This window comes from Podarcis muralis, chromosome 2 (genome assembly GCF_964188315.1).
Source record: "Podarcis muralis chromosome 2, rPodMur119.hap1.1, whole genome shotgun sequence".
NCBI lineage: Eukaryota > Metazoa > Chordata > Lepidosauria > Squamata > Lacertidae > Podarcis > Podarcis muralis.
The window spans coordinates 113,872,072-113,891,511 of NC_135656.1; the positions used below are offsets into that span (position 1 = coordinate 113,872,072).

General features: G+C 45.5%; 2 protein-coding genes across 2 annotated transcripts in view; both read right to left on the reverse strand.

Moving 5' to 3' along the window:
• LOC114592407 (uncharacterized) overlaps window positions 1-4,522 on the reverse strand; it is a 73,131-nt gene extending 68,609 nt beyond the window's left edge. The window contains 1 exon segment of the mRNA XM_077923560.1: window positions 4,315-4,522. The gene's annotated coding sequence lies outside the window, so the exon portion shown is untranslated.
• Window positions 4,523-10,347: 5,825 nt separating this feature from the next.
• Window positions 10,348-18,395, reverse strand: LOC144326148 (uncharacterized). Its single transcript, XM_077922340.1, has 3 exons — window positions 18,163-18,395; window positions 15,639-15,825; window positions 10,348-11,788 (listed from the first exon to the last, which is right to left on the reverse strand). The coding sequence occupies exons 2-3, from the start codon at window positions 15,736-15,738 to the stop codon at window positions 10,482-10,484; spliced, it is 1,407 nt and encodes a 468-aa protein (XP_077778466.1). The 5' UTR covers window positions 15,739-15,825; window positions 18,163-18,395; the 3' UTR covers window positions 10,348-10,481.
• Window positions 18,396-19,440: the final 1,045 nt, after the last annotated feature.

Here is a 19,440-nt window from a genome sequence, read left to right on the forward strand (position 1 = left end):
AGGAATATTTGATTCAACCACTGATGGAGGTATGCAACCAAATTATGGAGGGGAAGGGGGCACCAGAATCGTGGAAAGAGGCATTCATTACTTTGATACCAAAATTGGAATCCGAAAAGACTCAACTTAAGAACTATCGTCCTATCTCACTCCTAAATGTGGATTACAAGATTTTTGCTGATATTTTGGCAAATAGATTGAAAAAAGTTTTAAATGAAGTAATTCATAAAGACCAAGCAGGCTTCCTCCCCGGCAGACATTTGTCTGACAACACTAGGAACATTGTGGATGTCCTGGAACTACTACAGACAAACTTGAATACGAAAGCAGTTTTGATATTCATAGATGCGGAGAAGGCCTTTGACAACATATCTTGGAAATTTATGAAGAAAAATTTGGAAGGGATGGGAGTGGGAAGGGCGTTTCAAAATGGTATTGAAGCAATTTATTCAGAACAAAAAGCTAAATTGATAGTAAATAATGTGGTGACAGAGGAGTTTAAAATTGAAAAAGGAACACGACAGGGGTGCCCCCTATCACCCTTGCTATTTATTTCTGTCCTGGAGGTGTTGCTGAACTTGATTAGGAAGGACCAGCGGGTGGAAGGAATACAGGTCGGAGGAAAACAATATAAACTGAAGGCCTTTGCAGATGATTTGGTTTTGACATTACAGGAGCCAGAACCCAGTACAAAAAGAGTTTTAGAACTAATCTCTGAGTTTGGTCGGGTGGCGGGATTCAAGCTAAATAAACAAAAAACTAAGGTTTTGGTGAAAAACTTGACACCTTTAGAAATAGAGGGGTTTCAGAAGGAAACGGAGCTAAATGTGGTTAAAAAAGTGAAATACCTGGGGGTTAATTTGACTGGGAAAAATTTGAACTTGTTTAAAGATAATTATGAAAAATGTTGGTCTGAAATTAAAAAGGACTTAGAAATCTGGTCAAGATTGAAACTTTCCTTGTTGGGAAGAATTGCAGCAGTTAAGATGAATGTATTGCCAAGAATGCTGTTTTTGTTTCAGGCCCTGCAGATCGTGGACAGGGTGGAGTGTTTCGGAAAGTGGCAGAGGGACATTATGAAGTTTGTCTGGCAGGGCAAAAAGCCCCGAATAAAATTTAAAATATTAACAGATGCAAAGGAAAGAGGGGGATTTGCCCTGCCGGACTTAAGGTTGTATTATGAAGCTGCATCCCTCTGCTGGATGAAAGACTGGTTTTTGCTAGAAAACACTGATGTCCTAGATCTGGAAGGGTTCAACAATGCTTTTGGATGGCATGCATATTTGTGGTACGACAAGGTAAAGTCTCACAAGTTATTTAAAAACCATATTGTCAGGAAATCTTTGTTTATTGTCTGGACTAAATACAAGGACTTACTCGAAAACAAAACTCCGAGGTGGCTGTCACCAATAGAGGCTAAGGCCACAAAAATACTTAATATGGGGGGTGGCTGGGCAAAATACTGTGAAATAATAGAAAAAGTAGGGGACACTTGGAGGTTGCAGAGCTTTGAAATATTGAAAGGAAAGGTGCGAGACTGGTTTCATTATGCCCAAATTTTAGAGATCTTTAAAAAGGACAAAAAAATTGGTTTCCAGGAGGAAAAATCAAAATTAGAGTCAGAACTACTTGAACCTAAGACGAAAGTGCTTTCAAGAATGTATAACTTGTTGCTTAAATGGAATACTCAAGATGAGACAGTTAAATCAGCCATGATAAAATGGGCACAAGATATTGGACACAACATTATGTTTGAAGACTGGGAAAGGTTATGGACCACCGGTATGAAATTTACGGCATGTAGTGCCTTAAAAGAAAATATTATGAAAATGATGTACAGGTGGTACATGACCCCAGTCAAACTTGCAAAGATATATCATTTGTCTGATAATAAATGTTGGAAATGTAAGGAGGCTGAAGGAACATTCTTTCACCTCTGGTGGACATGCCCGAGGGTGAAGGCTTTTTGGGAAATGATTTATAACGAGTTGAAAAAGGTATTTAAGTATACCTTTCATAAGAAACCAGAAGCCTTCCTCCTGGGCATTGTGGGCCAGAGAGTGCTAAAGAAAGATAGAACTTTCTTTCTATATGCAACTACAGCAGCAAGAATCCTTATAGCCAAATACTGGAAAGCACAGGAGTTACCCACACTGGAAGAATGGCACACGCAACTGATGGACTACATGGAATTGGCTGAAATGACCGGCAGAATCCGAGACCAGGGAGAAGAAGCAGTGGAAGAGGACTGGAAAAAATTTAAGGACTATTTACAAAAACATTTTAAGTTATATGAATGTTGAGAATTTGCTAAGTTTTGAGAAAAACAAGCTTCAGTATTGAGATTCGGAAATGATTGAAACTAAGTTATGTTTGAGAAAAGTTTAACTTTTAGAGTAAATAATTAGATGAAAATACAAATACACATGAAACAAGGTTTTAATTTGCTGTTGATTTTTATTGTAAAGAAAGCAGGGATGGAGGATGTGGGGAAGTCCAGTTGATGTTGAAAAAGGATCTGAAAAAGTGAATCTTTTTCTTTTTTGTTTCTTTACTTTGTAAAAAAAAAAAAAAAAGCTCTTGTTGTGTTATTGACGATGTATTAATGTTGTATTTTGACCCTGGAAAACAAAGCAATAAAAAATATTTAAAAAAAAAAAAAAAAAATAAATATTATCTATAGCTTTCTCATTCCCTTTTAAACTTTTGGGTCGATCGATTTCTTATCTTTTCCGTCATCTGTGCTACTTCTATATATTGAAGGATTTTTTCTTGCCACTCCTCTTCTGATGGAATTTTATCTCCTTTCTATCCCTTGGCAATCAGCATCCCCACTGCAGTTGTTGCATAGAAAAAGACCCCTTCCCAAGAGCCCCCGCCCATTTTCAAACACCTTTGGCAATTCCTTTCACCTGCCTGTCCCACCTCCCTTCCTAAGGCTGGCACGGTATGCACATTAGTGGCCTGAGAGTAGATCCCATGGAACTTAAGAGTTCATCTGCAAAGGACTGCTCTGAATACATGGGTGGCCCTTGCATGGAGAAGGAAGCCCCTTGCTTGCATCTGGACCCCCTGGGAGAGGCGGGGGATCCACCCACTGCTCCCTCCGCCCTCGCTGCCTCCTCCTCTGCCCTCCTGCCCTGCAAACACCCTTTGCTCTTGTTGCTCAGGGGAGAGAGGCAGGAAGAGCCTTCAAACCCATCCCTTTCCTCCTCTGCTGCCTTTTCTTGCAGCAGCCCAGTGAGAGGGGAAGGAGCTGCAGCGCCTGGTTCACTTCAGATACACACATGGTATACACTGGGAACGTGAATGAATATGTCCTCTGCCTTCCATGTGGGGGGAGTGGGGGGGGGGTTAAAAGTGGTGAGGAGACACCCCCTCCAGTCCTTTTGGGAAACAGGAGCTTTGGTCAGGAGTAAACAACTTAGATGGCAAGTTCACAAGAGAAGCACTTTGGAGCACTGCTTGCTCTTACTATGTGTTTGGACCTAGAGGACAACATACACGTTTACACCACAGAATTCCTTAAAGAGGGCATTTCTTTATATTTGAGGGCCATTTCTACAAAACAGTAGTCTTACGATGGCAGCCCTGTACAGGAAAGTTTTCGATGCTTTAAATTTTTTGGTGTTTTTGATGGAAATCGCCCAGTGGCTGAGGCAACACAATCAGGTGGGCAGGGGGCAAGCAATGAATTATTTATTTTTATTTTACTCTTATTCTTATTAGTATTATTCCCTCCTAAGCCCTTCCTGTTATGCATGCTGATCAGAGACTTTGTCCCAACCCCCCTCCCTTGAACGCAAGAGGGCTTCCTATTTTTACAGCTATTCTTCACATTTCTATACTGCCCTTCCTCCAAAGATCACAGGGCAGCTTACAAGAGAAAAACACAGAGATGCATAGCAGAGTAAAAAATAAAAACAACACCCCCCACCCAATTCAGTTGTGAAGTCCATAGATTGTTTAATGAGCCAAACGCCTGGGAGAAGAGCAAGGCTTTCGCCTGTTGCCTAAAGATAAGGTCCTCCTCCGAGGGGTCTTCTTAATACTATTAAGGCGATCCTGGCCAGCAATGCCCACCCCTCTCCCGCCTCCTTCCTTGCAACTCCCTTTCCACCAGATCCCTGCAGGAGGAAGCTTCTCCCCCCCTCCCCTTCAAGGCCCCCTTTAAGAAAACAGCTCCCTTTCCTCCCTTCTCTTCTCCCCGCCCGGATCTTGTGCAGGGCCGCCTCTCCCCGTCCCGGGGCTTCTCATCCTGGACCCCCTCGCAAAGCCCCTTCCCTCCTTCCCCGCCACTGGCTTTGCACTCACCCGAAATCCCGGGCAGCGGGGGCGGGAATGGGAGCCCCCGCGTGGGAGGCAGGGAGTGAGGGCGCTTGATTAGGAGGCTTAATTAGGAAGAAGCCCCTCCTCCGCCTCCGCACGACGCAGCCCCGCTTCCCCCCTCCTTTGCAAACCCCGATTTTATCTCTGCTGGTGAAGCCGGAAGTGGAAGCAACTCGGAGGAGGAAGGAGAAATTTCTCCCCACGTTCAGCCGCTTGTCTGTATTTGATGATTGGGGGAAGGAAAACCTTGCAGCACCCAACCAATGGGAAGACGGGGGCGGGAACGTGTGCATGGGGAATATAAGCTCATTCCTTGCCCCAGCTGGACTGTGCCTGCTTTGGCTCCCAGCTCTTGCAAGAACGTATTGTCCTCAATGAGGGACGCAGGTGGCGCTGTGGGTTAAACCACAGAGCCTAGGGCTTGCCGATCTGAAGGTTGGCAGTTCGAATCCCCGCGATGGGGTGAGCTCCCGTTGCTCTGTCTCTGCTCCTGCCAACCTAGCAATTCGAAAGCACAAAGTGCAAGAAGATAAAGAGGTACCTGTTGTAAACAAAATCTGTCCTTATTCCCTTATGGGGGAGACAAGAGCCCTTGTAGAGTCCTTTGCAGGTTCTCCATTAGTGGGAGAAAATAACAGAGGCCAACCAGAGAATATTGAGAAGCAAAGCAGCTAGTAAGACTGATCTTTATTGAACTGTTTCAACAGGGTGCTCCCCTCACACGCAGGAGAAAGGAGGAGGACCCTGAACAAAGGTGTGCCTGCCCTTATACAGATCATTTAAATTTCCTCCCCTGGAGCTCAAGACCACCCCTCCATACATCATACATACATCACAAAAGAGGTGTAACCCAAGACCACCCCCCACAAACATCATACGTACATCACAGAAAAGGCGATCTACAACAGAAATTTGAATGTTGTTGTTTTTCCTGTGTGCCAGGTTATCAGATAATGCCTTATCTGACTGCCTTTCCTGGTAGTCTGGCCATTTTTGAGACGGTGATTACCCAATTTCTGAGAGAACGGGAAGGTTCCTTCACCCCCTCCCTCCTTGCAGGGAAAACATTTGGTCAGTTTGGGAGTCAAAATGGTTTCAGGGCGGTCTTCCTGTGCTGCTTCAGACATCTGGTCCACATATCTATGTACGTGCTTGGTTGGTACATTTAGGAACATTCATTTTATATATATATATAAGACTTTAATTTTTTTTTAATACCGCTACAGCAGGAAAGTAAACTGCGTTTCCGTGCACTGCTCTGGTTTGCCAGAAGCGGCTTAGTCATGCTGGCCACATGACCTGGAAGCTGTACGCTGGCTCCCTCGGCCAGTAAAGTGAGATGAGCGCCGCAACCCCAGTGTCATCCTCAACAGGACCTCACGGTCAGGGGTCCCTTTACCTTTAGTCCTCAATAAACTCTTTACTGCTTCACCAATTTTGTTCAGATGGTATTTGAAAGAAGGGGATCAAGGGTCTCAGGACCCACTTCTTACAATGTATGAATTAGCTTACAACAAAAAAGCCTAATAACACTTCTGTGTAACTGAATAAATTATTTTAATAAATATTTAAATGGAGAACATATTTTGCCTTCTCATGTTCATGTAAACATGATTCTATTCCAACCTCACTTAGTATTAAATTGTGGGTGGACATAGCAGACAACACAGAGATTTCTCCAAGTGGTTCTTTATAGTAAGCTGGAACTGAACTGAACAGCAAACAGCTCAGCCGCCCTCCTTTTATAGGCAGCCGGCTGTCAACAACAACCCAGGGTTTCCCGCCTAAATTGTCTGATGTGGACCTGAGTGAAAACTATACACACAATACCCCTGGTGGCCAGGGTGAGAACTTCAATACATAACACTTAGTCCCCCCTTCCACCTCAGCAAAGAATTTTTTATACAGAAATCTCCTGACAGAAGTCTCCCTGTTTACAGGGAGGGCTCAGCCTCTGTCTACCTTATTGCACACTCATTACACACAATGTGTTTTGCAGCGTCCTGTATTCTCCTCAAAGAAACACTCCAGAGACACAGGAACAGTGACAGGCGGCAGCAGCAGCAGCAGCAGCAGCAGCAGCAGCAGCAGCAGCAGGAGCTAGACAGATTAGCTGGGGATTTTGATCCAGAAAAGGAGCAGACGGGGAAAGGTTAAGCAGACCCGCCCATGTCCCCCTTAGGTGTCCTCAGCCTTCACCTGCTTCATGACTCCACCTTGCATGAGAAAGAAGGATGGAGCTCCAGGAAACAGGAAGTGGTCCTTCAACCAGCCAGGACATCTCACCATCACATACAGATCCCGTCTCCTGCTGGGGAGTCAAGAGTGGCCCTGGGGTGGCAGAGAGAGGAGGGGAAGGGGCCAGGGACAGAAGGAATGGCAGGGCTCCAGATGCTCCCTTGGACCCCCCCTCCCTTGACACCAAGGGGAGCTCCTCTTCTGGGGCTGAAAGCATTGGCGTGGAGGTTAGTTTTTGTTAGGACTGCAAGGAAGGGGGGAAAGGAAACGTAAAACACACCCACCCATGGACACACTAAGAACTGAATGAAAATAGGCCTGGCTGAAGGAATAGCTACTGGAGAGCATAATGTGGGGTGTAGCTGTAATGCTCACCTGCCTCCCTGGACTGGTCTTTTCTTGGGGTCAGGGAGCTGAGGTGGTCGATCAACATGAAGTTCCCAGGTTACCTTTCCTTCTGGTCAGCTATTCCAGCTCTTGTCTCCTCCCCATTTCTTTCTTTATGGAGGGGCAAAGGCTATGCACTTTGTATAGATGCAACTACAACCCACAACTGGAATCTTCTGGGTGCACTGCCCTCCCCCCCCCCCCGATAGAATAGATTCCCTCAGCATCTTGCCCCACCTCCCAGAAGGCAAGATCATCTGGTTAAAGTGTTTGTTTTGGAGAACATTATATTGCATTTATCTTTGTATCAGTAGTAATAAATATATTAATTGGGTTATGAATAACAGTTTAGATACTGTCAACATGAACTTTGTCTGAGGATTCAGACATACCCATTTCGTTCAAGAAAAGATGCAGAAAATACTTTTCCTTTTTTATTCTGAGCACTTGACTTCTCCCATCCTGCTACCATCCAGGCAAACGTTTGGGGCAGATATCCAGGGCCCCACTCAGCAGCAGCAACCGGGGGAGGAGGAGGCCCCACAAACATTTCCCACATTTTGAAGTTAAATGATACAAAGCCCCTTCAAGAATTGACAGAAGCTTACCAGGGTACATTTCCTACTAGTCAGCTATTCAGGCTCCTTATTCCTCCCCATTTCTTTATGGAGGGTCAAAGGCTATGCACTTTGTATAGACGTAACTACAACCAACATCTGGTATCGTCTGGGTGTACCAAGGTGGCCTCCTTCTGCATTGTCAGCAAGTGACAAGTGAGATCTGGATGGAGCCCGGACAGCCCCGTGGTTTTCCATGGATCTGAGGGCAATGAGACGGCTAGAGCACCAGTGGCAGAAACCTCATTCTGAATCTGACCAGACACGGGTTAGAGCTCAACGTTGAGCCTACCAAATGGCGATAGCGAAGGTGAAGAAAACCTTCTTCACCCCCTCTATTGCATCTGCAGAAAACAGCAGCAGGAGACTCTTTCAGGTGGTTAGCAATTTAATGGAACCATCTCTCCAATGGAGTCCGGTACGGGGCACATGATCTCCTGCAATGATTTTGCAAAGTTTTTTTTGCAGATATAGTCACTCAGATTCAGAGAGGTAGACTCCTCCGTGGGAGCAGGGCGGGGGCTGGTGAGTGCTAGAGTCCTGTCTAGTCAAGTTGTGTGGGATCAATTCCAATCTGTCCAAGGATGTGGACAGGCTGCTTGGACGAGTGAAACCAACCACCTGTCTCCTTGATCCTTGCCCATCTTGGCTCATAAAAGCTAGCTGGGAAGGGCTGGGCGATGGGCTCCGTGGGGTGGTGAATGCTTCTCTCTGTGAGGGAGCCTTCCCAGACACACTGAAAGAGGCAGTTACAGTGGTACCTCTGGTTAAGAACTTAATTCATTCTGGAGGTCTGTTCTTAATGTGAAACTGTTCTTAACCTGAAGCACAACTTTAGCTAATCGGGCATCCTGTTGCCGCTGCACGATTTTTTTTTTCATGCATAATTTTTATTAATTTGCGTAGTACAAAATACAAAATACAAAAAAAATTTCAATTCTCATTTTCACAGGCTTTTGGTATGACTTCCTTCAACCTTTCCACAAATCATCCGTTATAATCTTTATGAGGGTTCGCATTTCCTGTTTTATATTGCCATTATTCATCACAAGCCGCTGCACGATTTCTGTTCTCATTCTGAAGCAAAGTTCTTAACTTGAGATAATATTTCTGGGTTAGCGGAGTATGTAACCTGAAGCGTATGGCACCGAGGCACCACTGTATTAAACTGCTTCTTAAAAAAATAATAATCTTTAGACCCAGCCAATACGGCCAACTATCGCCCAGTCTCAAATCTTCCATTCTTTCGCAAAGTGAATGAGTGGGTGGTTGCTGAACAACTCCAGGGAAGCCTGGAAGATGTGGACCATTTGGATCCCTTCCAGTTGGGATTCAGGCCTCATCATGCGACTGAAACAGACCTGGGCACGCTGGTCGATGATCTCCGGCGGGCTAGGGACAAAGGTGAGAGCTGTTTCCTTGTTCTGCTGGATCTTTCAGAGGCTTTTGACATCATCAGCCATTAACATTCTTCTGAACCGTCTAGAGGGGCTGGGGGCTAGAGGCACTATTATACACTGGGGCGTGTTCAGAAAGTGGTGTTGGGGGATGAGTGTTCAGACCCCTGGGCTCTCACTTGTGGGGTGCCTCAGGGTTCCGTCCTCTCCCCATGCTTTTCAACATCTATATGAAGCCGCTGGGAGAGATGAGGGGGTTTGGGCTGGGTGTTCATCAGTATGCGGATACCCAGCTCAACCTCTCTTTCAAATCAGAACCAGTGAAGATGGTGGAAGTTCTGTGTGAGTGTCTGGAGGCGGTTGGAAGATGGCGGCTAACATATTAAAGTTGAATGCTGATAAGGCAGATGTCCTGTTTTGGGGGGACAGGAGGCAGGCAGGTGTGGAGGACTCCCTGGTCCTGAATGGGGTAACTGTGCCCCTGAAGGACCAGGTGTGCAGACTGGGAGTCATTTTGGACTTATAGCTGTCCATGGAGGCACAGGTCAATTCTGTGTCTAGGGCAGCTGTATACCAGCTCCATCTGGTACGCAGGCTGAGACCTTATCTGCCCGCAGACTGTCTTGCCAGAGTAGTGCATGCTCCAGTTATTTCCCGCTTGGACTACTTCAATGTGCTCTACGTGGGGCTACCTTTGAAGGTGATCCGGAAACAACTAATCCAGAATGCGGCAGCTAGACTGGCGACGGGAGGAGAGAGCAAAGTTTTCACTGTGAGAAGCAAAGTTACAGGGAACCAGGCAGAGGGCCTTCTCGGTAGTGGTGCCCTCCCTGTGGAATACTTTCCCACCAGATGTCAAAGGAAAAAACAGCCACCAGACTTTAAAAGACATCTGAAGGCTGTCCTGTTTAGGGAAGCTTTTAATATCTGAAGGGCTATTGTATTTCAATATTTTGTTGGAAGCCACCAAGATTGGCGGGGGAAATCCAGCCAGATGGACGTGGTACAAATAAAAATTATTATTATTATTATTGAAATTCTTTTCTGTACATCCAGAGACTTGACAATCATCTTCACTTCCCAGGAAATCTGGGAAACCTGAGCGGAAAACTCCATACATTTATATGGTTTCCCGCCTGTGTGAATTATCTTATGAATATTAAGGTCTCCACTCCCTCTGAAGCTTTTTCCACGTTTCATAAATCTAGTTTTCCCTATGTGAGTTAGCGGATGTTTCCTAAGGTTCCATATTGACTTAAGCTACTCCCGTTTGGGAGTTCGCCAGTGTAATGCAAGTTTATCCTCCCTGTTGAAGCTCTTCCCACATTCAATACGTTCCAATGGTTTCTCCCCTGTATGAGTTAGTTGGTGTATTCTAAGTGCTCTACTTTTGCTGCAGCTCCTTCCACATGCCATACATTAAAATGGTTTCTTCCCCATGAGTTAGTTGGTGTCTTATAAGGTGTCGATATGGACTGAAGCTCTTTCCACATTCTTTCCACATTCAGTACATTTAAATGGCTTCTCCCCCCGTGTGAGTTTGTTGGTGTATTCTAAGGTGTTCACTTCTACTGAAGCTCTTTCCACATTCCATACATTTAAGTGGTTTCTCGCCTGTGTGAGTTTGTTGGTGTATTCTAAGTGTTCCATTGTGACTGAAGCACTTTCCACATTCAGTACATTTAAATGGTTTCTCCCCCGTGTGAGTTAGTTGATGGCTTCTAAGGTGTCCATTTTGACTGAAGCACTTTCCACATTCAATACATTTAAATGGTTTCTCTCCTGTGTGAGTTCGTTGATGGCTTCTAAGGTGTCCATATTGACTGAAGCTCTTTCCACATTCAATACATTTAAATGGTGTCTCCCCTGTGTGAGTTTGTTGGTGTATTCTAAGTGTTCTATTTCGACTGAAGCTCTTTCCACATTCAGTACATTCAAATGGCTTCTGCCCCGTGTGATTTCGTTGGTGTACTCTAAGTGTTCCACTTTCACTGAAGCTCTTTCCACATTCAGTACATTCAAATGGTTTCTCCCCCGTGTGAGTTCGGTGGTGTATTCTAAGTGTTCCATATCGACTGAAGCACTTTCCACATTCAATACATTTAAATGGTTTCTCCCCTGTGTGAGTTTGTTGGTGTAGTCTAAGGTGTTCACTTCTACTGAAGCTCTTTCCACATTCCATACATTTAAATGGTTTCTCCCCCGTGTGAGTTTGTTGATGTTTTCTTAGTGCTCCACTTTCACTGAAGCTCTTTCCACATTCAATACATTTAAATGGTTTCTCCCCTGTGTGAGTTCGTTGGTGTATTCTAAGTGTTCCATATTGACTGAAGCACTTTCCACATTCAATACATTTAAATGGTTTCTCCCCCGTGTGAGTTAGTTGGTGTCTTCTAAGGTGTCCATATTGGCTGAAGCACTTTCCACATTCAATACATTCAAATGGTTTCTCCCCCGTGTGAGTTCGTTGATGTTTTCTTAGTGCTCCACTTTCACTGAAGCTCTTTCCACATTCAATACATTTAAATAGTTTCTCCCCCGTGTGAGTTCGTTGGTGTATTCTAAGCTTTCCATTTCGACTGAAGCACTTTGCACATTCAATACATTCAAATAGTTTATCCACTGTGTGAGTTCCTTGATGTTTCTTTTGATAGTCAGTACATTTAAATGGTTTCTCCTCTATGTGAATTCGTTGATGTGTCCTCAGTCTTCCACTGTGACTAAAACACACCCCACATTCCAGGCATTTAAACTGTTTCTTTGTTTTTCCCAATGAATTCACAGATGGCTCTATAGAATTCTGGCCATCATCTTCCTCACCTGTTTGAGAGTGGGGGAGGGGGAAGAGAATCTTGTTAAGACTTTCAAGAAAGACAAGAAAGGAACTGAACACATGTCAGTCCCAGTATGTACCTTCTCTTATTTTAACACTGTCTCCTTTCTCCACTGTCCTCTCTATGTTCCAAACTTTTAGGAATGCAGGTGAGATAATGGCAAGAACAACACATGATCACTCCATTCACACTTAATAAACTGCATTATTTTATAATTTATGGTGGAACTGGCTGCTTAGACACATCTCTGTACAGTGGTACCTCTGGTTAAGTACTTAATTCGTTCCGGAGGTCCGTTCTTAACCTGAAACTGTTCTTAACCTGAAGCAGCACTTTAGCTAATGGGGACTCCTGCTGCTGCTGCGCCACCGGAGCACTATTTCTGTTCTCATCCTGAAGCAAAGTTCTTAACCTGAAGCTCTATTTCTGGGTGAGCAGAGTCTGTAACCTGAAGTGTATGTAACCTGAAGTGAATGTAACCTGAGGTACCATAGTATTTCTCTTTTTCCAGGGAGGAAATGATCACAGGCTCGAATAGCAGTCTCTCCTATGACTAAGAAGTAAAACTTTCGTGTTACTATGGCTTGAACAATACTTGAGACGTATCCAACTTGCTTGGACACTCTGACATACATTCTGGAAACGTATGTCCAAATCCTTGGTTCTGGACTTTAACTCTCCAGATTCTGCCAACCTAAGACAAGGTTGATTTTCTCCCCAAACAGTTATGGGCAAGTAACAATCCCCACAGGTTCAAAGAGCAGTCTCTCCTGTGACTAAGAAGTCAAACTTTTGTGTTACTCTGCCACAAGAAACTGTAAAAATATTGCAATATCTTAGAACAGGCATCCCCAAACTTGGCCCTCCAGATGTTTTGGGACTACAATTCCCCTCAGCCCTGACCACTGTTCCTGTTAGCTAGGGATGATGGACGTTGTAGTCCCAAAACATCTGGAGGGCCAAGTTTGGGGATGCCTGTATCAGAACATAAGAAGAGCCTGCTCGATTGGGCAGTTAATTGTTTATCGCTTTGACATCTGATGGGAGGGTGTTCCATAGGGCGGGTGCCATTACCGAGAAGGCCCTCTGCCTGGTTCCCTGTAACTTGGCCTCTCGCAGTGAGGGAACCGCCAGAAGGCCCTCGGAACTGGACCTCAATGTCTGGGCAGAAAGATGGGGGAGGAGGCGCTCCTTCAGATATACTGGACCGAGGCTGTTTAGGGCTTTAAAGGACAGCACCAACACTTTGAATTGTGCTCGGAAATGTACTGGCAGCCAATGTAGGTCTTTCAAGACCGGTGTTATATGGTCTCAGTGGCCGCTCCCAGTCACCAGTCTAGCTACCGCGTTCTGGGTTAGTTGTAGTTTCCGGGTCACCTTCAAAGGTAGCCCCACGTAGAGCGCATTGCAGTAGTCCAAGCGGGAGATAACCAGAGCATGCATGAGACAGTCTGCAGGCAGATAAGGTCTCAGCCTACCTACCAGATGGAGCTGGTAAACAGCTGCCCTGGATACAGATTTGACCTGTGCCTCCATGGACAGCTGTGAGTCCAAAATGACTCCCAGGCTGCGCACCTGGTCCTTCAGGGGCACAGTTACCCCATTTAGGACCAGGGAATCCTCCACACCTGCCCGCCTCCTGTCTCCCCAAAACAGTACTTCTGTCTTGTCAGGATTCAACCTCAATCTGTTTCAGTCCCATGATGAGGCATGAATCCTGACTGTAAGGGATCCAAATGGTCCACTTCTTCCAGGCGTGCCTGGAGTTGTTCAGCAACCACTCGCTCAATCACCTTGCCCAAGAATGGAAGATTTGAGACTGGGCGATAATTGGCCATTGTGGCCGCATCTAAAGATGGTTTTTTAAGAAGCGGTTTAATAACCGCCTCTTTCAGCGGGTCTGGGAAGGCTCCCTCACAGAGGGAGCATTCACCACCCCACGAAGCCCATCACCCAGTCCTTCCCGGCTAGCTTTTATAAGCCAGGATTGGCAAGGATCAAGGAGACAGGTGGTTGGTTTCACTCGTCCAAGCAGCCTGTCCACATCCTCAGAGGTAACAGATTGGAATTGATCCCACACAACTTGACTAGACAGGACTCTAGCACTCTCCCACCCTGGCCCTGCTCCCACGGTGGAGTCTACTTCTTCCCGAATCTGAGCGATTTTATCTGCAAAAAACTTTGCGAAATCATTGCAGGAGATCATGTGGCCCGTACTGGGCCCTGATGTCGCAGGTGGTTCTGCTAAATTGTGAACCACCTGCTCTTTTCTGCAGATGCAATAGAGGCGGTGAAGAAAGTCTTCTTCGCTGTCGCTATCGCCACTTGGTAGGCTCGACGCTGAGCTCTAACCTGTGTCCGGTCAGATTCGGAATGAGTTATCCGCCACCGGCGCTTTAGCCGTCTCAATGATTGTTTCATTGCCCTCAGATCCGTGGAAAACCACGGGGCTGCCCGGGCTCCATGCAATCGGAGAGGGCGCTTCGGAGCCAAACAGTCAATAGCCCTGGTTAACTCCACATTCCACATTCCAGTATCATTTGGGTAAATGGTATATAATGAATTAAAAAAAAATGTTTAAAATAAAATTTGTTAAGAACCTAGAAGCTTATTTATTTGGAATTACAGGTACTGAGATCCCAAAAGACCAGGAAAGACTATGTATGCAACAACAGCTGCACAGATGTTATTATCCCAACGATGGAAAGGTGCAATAATCCCAACTAGGGAAGATTGGCAAGCCAAACTGCTGGACTCTGCCGAAATGGCAAAATTAACCGCGAGACTCAGGAATCAAGAAAAAAAAAGATTTGGAAATTTTTTTAATTTACCTACGAGATTATTGCACGCAAATCAAAACGTTAGCTGGACTTTAGGAATCACTTGTAAATAAGTTTATGGGCAATTTAGATAAATGAAAATTGTGGAGAATGTATGTATACAGTGGTGACTCGTGTTATGTAACCCTCTGGAACTTCCATTTTTACTGTTGCGCAGCAAATTTAAGTGCCCCCCACCCTCATTAAGGCTTTTTTTCATTCCGTTTTACCCTTGAACAGCTAATTTCAGTTGTTTCCATCGTAATCAAGGTTTTTTTCATCCCATTCGTTCCCTTGCACAGCTAATTTAAGCTCCCCCGCCCCCAATCAATATTCAAGCTGTTTCTGGTTGCAGTGTTCTGAGGTGACATTTGCAGCTTTAGTTTTTTTCCTATTTTTTGCATTTTTGTTTGTGTGGCTTTTTCATTTTTGACCGAGGCTTAGCTTTTTGTTTTATGATTGATTGATTGATTGACTGTGGAAAGGGATAAAAGCTCCCCATTCAATCAATGACTATCATCAATGCAGGTCCGAAAAAAAATATTAATTTTTATCATCTACAATACTGTCTTATTTATTCTATGGTACAGAACATTGATTATTGCTTTCATTTTATGGATCAATGGTCTTGTTAGATAGTAAAATTCATGTTAAATGGCTGTTTTAGGGGTTGTTTTTAAAAGTCTGGAATGGATTAATTCATTTTGCATTACTTTCTACGGGACAGCACGCCTTGGTTTTGGAACGCTTTGGTTTTGGAAGACTTCTGGAACCAATTAAGTTTGAGACCCGAGGTACCACTGTAACTCCTAAGATTTAAAATCCTGGAGGGAGAAAATCTGCCCCCACTACTTTATGAAAGGGATTCAAAAAACAAAGAGCTGCTTTGGAGAAGGCCTCACCCCTTCCTTCTTCCTGTCAGGAACTTCCTTCCATTTGTCTCCTCTCCATCTTTTCCTCTTTCTCCCTCCACCATCCATCTATCCCTGTCCCCATCTCCTCTCCCCTGGAACTCACCAGATTTCTCCAAGGGTACTGGGAGGGAATGCTCAGAGGTTGTGGGGAGGGATGCGGGAGACAGCCTGACCAGGTCACCCGTCCATCTTCCTCCTTCCATCCTGGCCAGGGTTGCAGGTTCAGTCTCAGCTAGGTTTGCAGGTTCAGCTTCCTGAGGAGCGCAGAAGCCAGAGCAAGTTGCAGCTTCCTGGGAGGGAGGGAAGAAGCTGCCCCTGAAGAAGCCCCAACTGGGCACCCCCTTCCCAAGAGCCCCCACCCATTTTCAAACACCTTTGGCAATTCCTTTCATCACCTCCTTTCCTTTTTTATTTATTTTATTTTGTTTATTCAATCTTTATTGGTTTAAAATCAACACACACTCACCAAAAGCTTATAAATAGGAAAAGAAACAAAACAAAAAAGCACAACACATTTCTTACAAAAAGAAATAGAACAATACATCACAAATGCACAAAATTATTCCAGCCATCAACTTCCGACTTCCTTGATATAGGTTATTTATTTTCTTAATTAGGTAAAGGTACCCTTGACCATTAGGTCCAGTCACGGATGACTCTGGGGTTGCGGTGCTCATCTCGCTTTACTGGCCGAGGGAGCCGGCATTTGTCTGCACTAAGCTTCCGGGTCATGTGACCAGCATGACTAAGCCGCTTCTGGCGAACTAGAGCAGCGCACGGAAACGCCATTTACCCTCCTGCCAGAGCGGTACCTATTTATCTACTTTTGATGTGCTTTCGAACTGCTAGGTTGGCAATTTTCTTTATTACTTGCCTCTATTTTTCAATAAACTTTATCTTTGTTAAATCTTGTCTGAATTCTTTATACCTTACTGAATTCCAAGAGTTATTTGAAGCATTTTAAAGTTTTTATAAGGGGACACTGTTCTTTTAAATATTGTCTATAGAGCTCCCATTCCCTTTTAAACTTTTGGGTCGATCGATTTCTTATCTTTTCCGTCATGTGTGCTACTTCTATATATTGAAGGATTTTTACTTGCCACTCCTCTTCTGATGGAATTTTATCTCCTTTCCATCCCTTGGCAATCAGCATCCCCACTGCAGTTGTTGCATACAAAAAGACCCCTTCCCAAGAGCCCCCACCCATTTTCAAACATCTCTGGCAATTCCTTTCACCTGCCTGTCCCACCTCCCTTCCTAAGGCTGGCATGGTATGACATTAGTGGCCTGAGAGTAGATCCCTTTGAACTTAAGAGTTCATCTGCAAAGGACTGCTCTGAATACATGGGTGGCCCTTGCATGGAGAAGAAGGAAGCCCCTTGCTTGCATCAGGACCCCCTGGGAGAGGCGGGGGATCCGCCCACTGCTCCCTCTGCCCTCGCTGCCTCCTCCTCTGCCCTCCTGCCCTGCAAACACATTTTACTCTTGTTGCTCAGGGGAGAATGGCAGGAAGAGCCTTCAAACCCATCCCTTTCCTCCTCTGCTGCCCAGTGAGAGGGGAAGGAGCGGCAGCGCCTGGTTCACTTCATGGTTTACTGGGATTGTGAATGAACACGTCCTCCGCCTTCCATGCGGTGGGAGTGGGGGGGTTAAAAGTGGTGAGGAGCCCCCCTCCAGTCCTTTTGGGAAACAGAAGCTTTGGTCAGGAGTAAACAACTTAGATGGCAAGTTCACAAGAGAAGCACTTTGGAGCACTGCTTGCTCTTACTATGTGTTTGGACCTAGAGGACAACATACACGTTTACACCACAGGACTCCTTAAAGAGGGCGTTTCTTTAAATTCAAAGGCCATTTCTACAAAATGGAAGTCTTATGATGGCAGCCCTGTACAGGAAAGTTTTTCATGTTTTAATTTTTTTGGTGTTTTTGTTGGAAGCCGCCCAGAGTGGCTGAGGCAACGGAATCAGATGGGCAGGCTGCAAGTATTTATTTATTTATTTATTTATTTATTTATTTATTTATTTATATTATTATCATTATCATTCCCTCCTAAGCCCATCCTGTTATGCATGCTGATCAATGACTTTGTCCCAACCAACCCCCCCCCCCCAACGCAAGAGGGCTTCCTATTTTTACAGCTATTCTTCACATTTCTATACTGCCCTTCCTCCAAAGATCACAGGGCAGCTTACAAGAGAAAAACAGAGAGATGCATAGCAGAGTAAGAAATAAAAACAATCCACCCCCAATTCAGTTGTGAAGTCCATAGATTGTTTAATGAGTCAAACGCCTGGGAGAAGAGAAAGGCTTTCGCCTGTTGCCTAAAGATAAGGTCCTCCTCCGAGGGGTCTTCTGCTGGGGTATAAATATTAAATTTAATTAATACTATTAAGGCGCCCCTGGCCAGCAATGCCCACCCCTCTCCCCTTGCCCGCCTCCTTCCCTGCAACTCCCTTTGTACTAGATCCATGCAGGAGGAAGCTTCTCCCCCCCCCCCCCCCTTCAAGGCTCCCTTTAAGAGAACAGCTCTCTTTCCTCCCTTCTCTTCTCCCCGTCCCGGGGCTTCTCATCCTGGACCCCCTCGCAAAGCCCCTTCCCTCCTTCCCCGCCATTGGCTTTGCACTCACCCGAAATCCTGAGCAGCGGGGGCGGGAATGGGAGCCCCGCGTGGTAGGCAGGGAGTGAGGGCGTTTAATTAGGAGGCTTGATTAGGAAGCAGCCCCTCCTCCGCCTCCGCACGACGCAGCCCCGCTTCCCGCCTCCTCCCCTCCTTCCTTTGCAAGCCCGGAGATTATCTCTGCTGGTGAAGCCGGAAGTGGAGGCAACTCAGAGGAGGAAGGAGACGTTTCTCTCCACGCTCAGCCTCTTGTCTGTTATTTGATAATTGGGGGAAGGAAAACCTTGTAGCACCCAACCAATGGGAAGGCGAGGGAGGGAACGTGTGCATAGGGAATATACCGTAAGCTCATTCTTTGCTGGACTGTGCCTGCTTTGGACCCCCACTTTTGCAAGAACGTATTGTCCTCAATAAGGGACGCGGCTGGAGCTGTGGGTTAAACCCCAGAGCCTAGGGCTTGCCGATCAGAAGGTTGGCAGTTTGAATCCCCGTGAAGGAGTGAGCTCCCGTTGCTCTGTTTCTTCTCCTGCCATCCTAGCAATTCGAAAGCACGAAGTGCAAGAAGATAAATAGGTACCTGTTGTAAACAAAAACTGCCCTTATGCTTTTAAGGGGGCCACAAGAGCCTTTATAGAGTCCTTTGCCGGTTCTCCATTTGTAGGAGAAAATAGCAGAGAATATTGAGAAGCAAAGCCTGATCTTTATTGAAATGTTGCAACAGGTTGCTCCCCTCACATGGAGGAGAACGGAGGAGGACCCAGAACAAAGGTGTGCCTGCCCTTATATAGCCCTTTTAAATTCCCTGCCCTGGAGCTCAAGACCACCCCTCCATACATCATACATACATCACAGAAAAGGCGGTCTACAACAGAAATTTGAATGTTGTTGCTTTTCCTGTGCTGCTCCAGACATGTGGTTCACATATCTATGTATGTGTTTGGTTGGTACATTTATGAACATTTATTATATATATAAGACCTTAATTTTTTTTATTACATACCGCTCCAGCAGGAAGGTAAATGGCGTTCCCGTGCACTGCTCTGGTTTGCCAGAAGCGGCTTAGTCATGCTGGCTCCCTCGGTGTTACGAAAAAATCTGGGTGCGGGGTTACTCTGCCACCCAGCTCGTCCGACTAAGTCCGCGGGTCCCTGCGGAGGAAAATGAGCTCAGCCGGACGCAGGAGCAAACTACAGAAGATCCAAGTTTATTGCGCAACAGGTTCAAGGCGAGATTGAACCCCGAGAAAGGGGTGACAGGAGTTTTTGAAACTTCCCTCCATGTCCCAGAA

Coding starts and splice junctions, on each gene's coding strand:
- LOC144326148 (XM_077922340.1), bottom strand. CDS start 15,738: ATGGAAGGAGGAAGATGGACGGGTGACCTGGTCAGGCTGTCTCCCGCA. Junction 11,789..15,638: donor AGTACCCTTGGAGAAATCTG/GTGAGTTCCAGG, acceptor ACTCTCAAACAG/GTGAGGAAGATGATGGCCAG.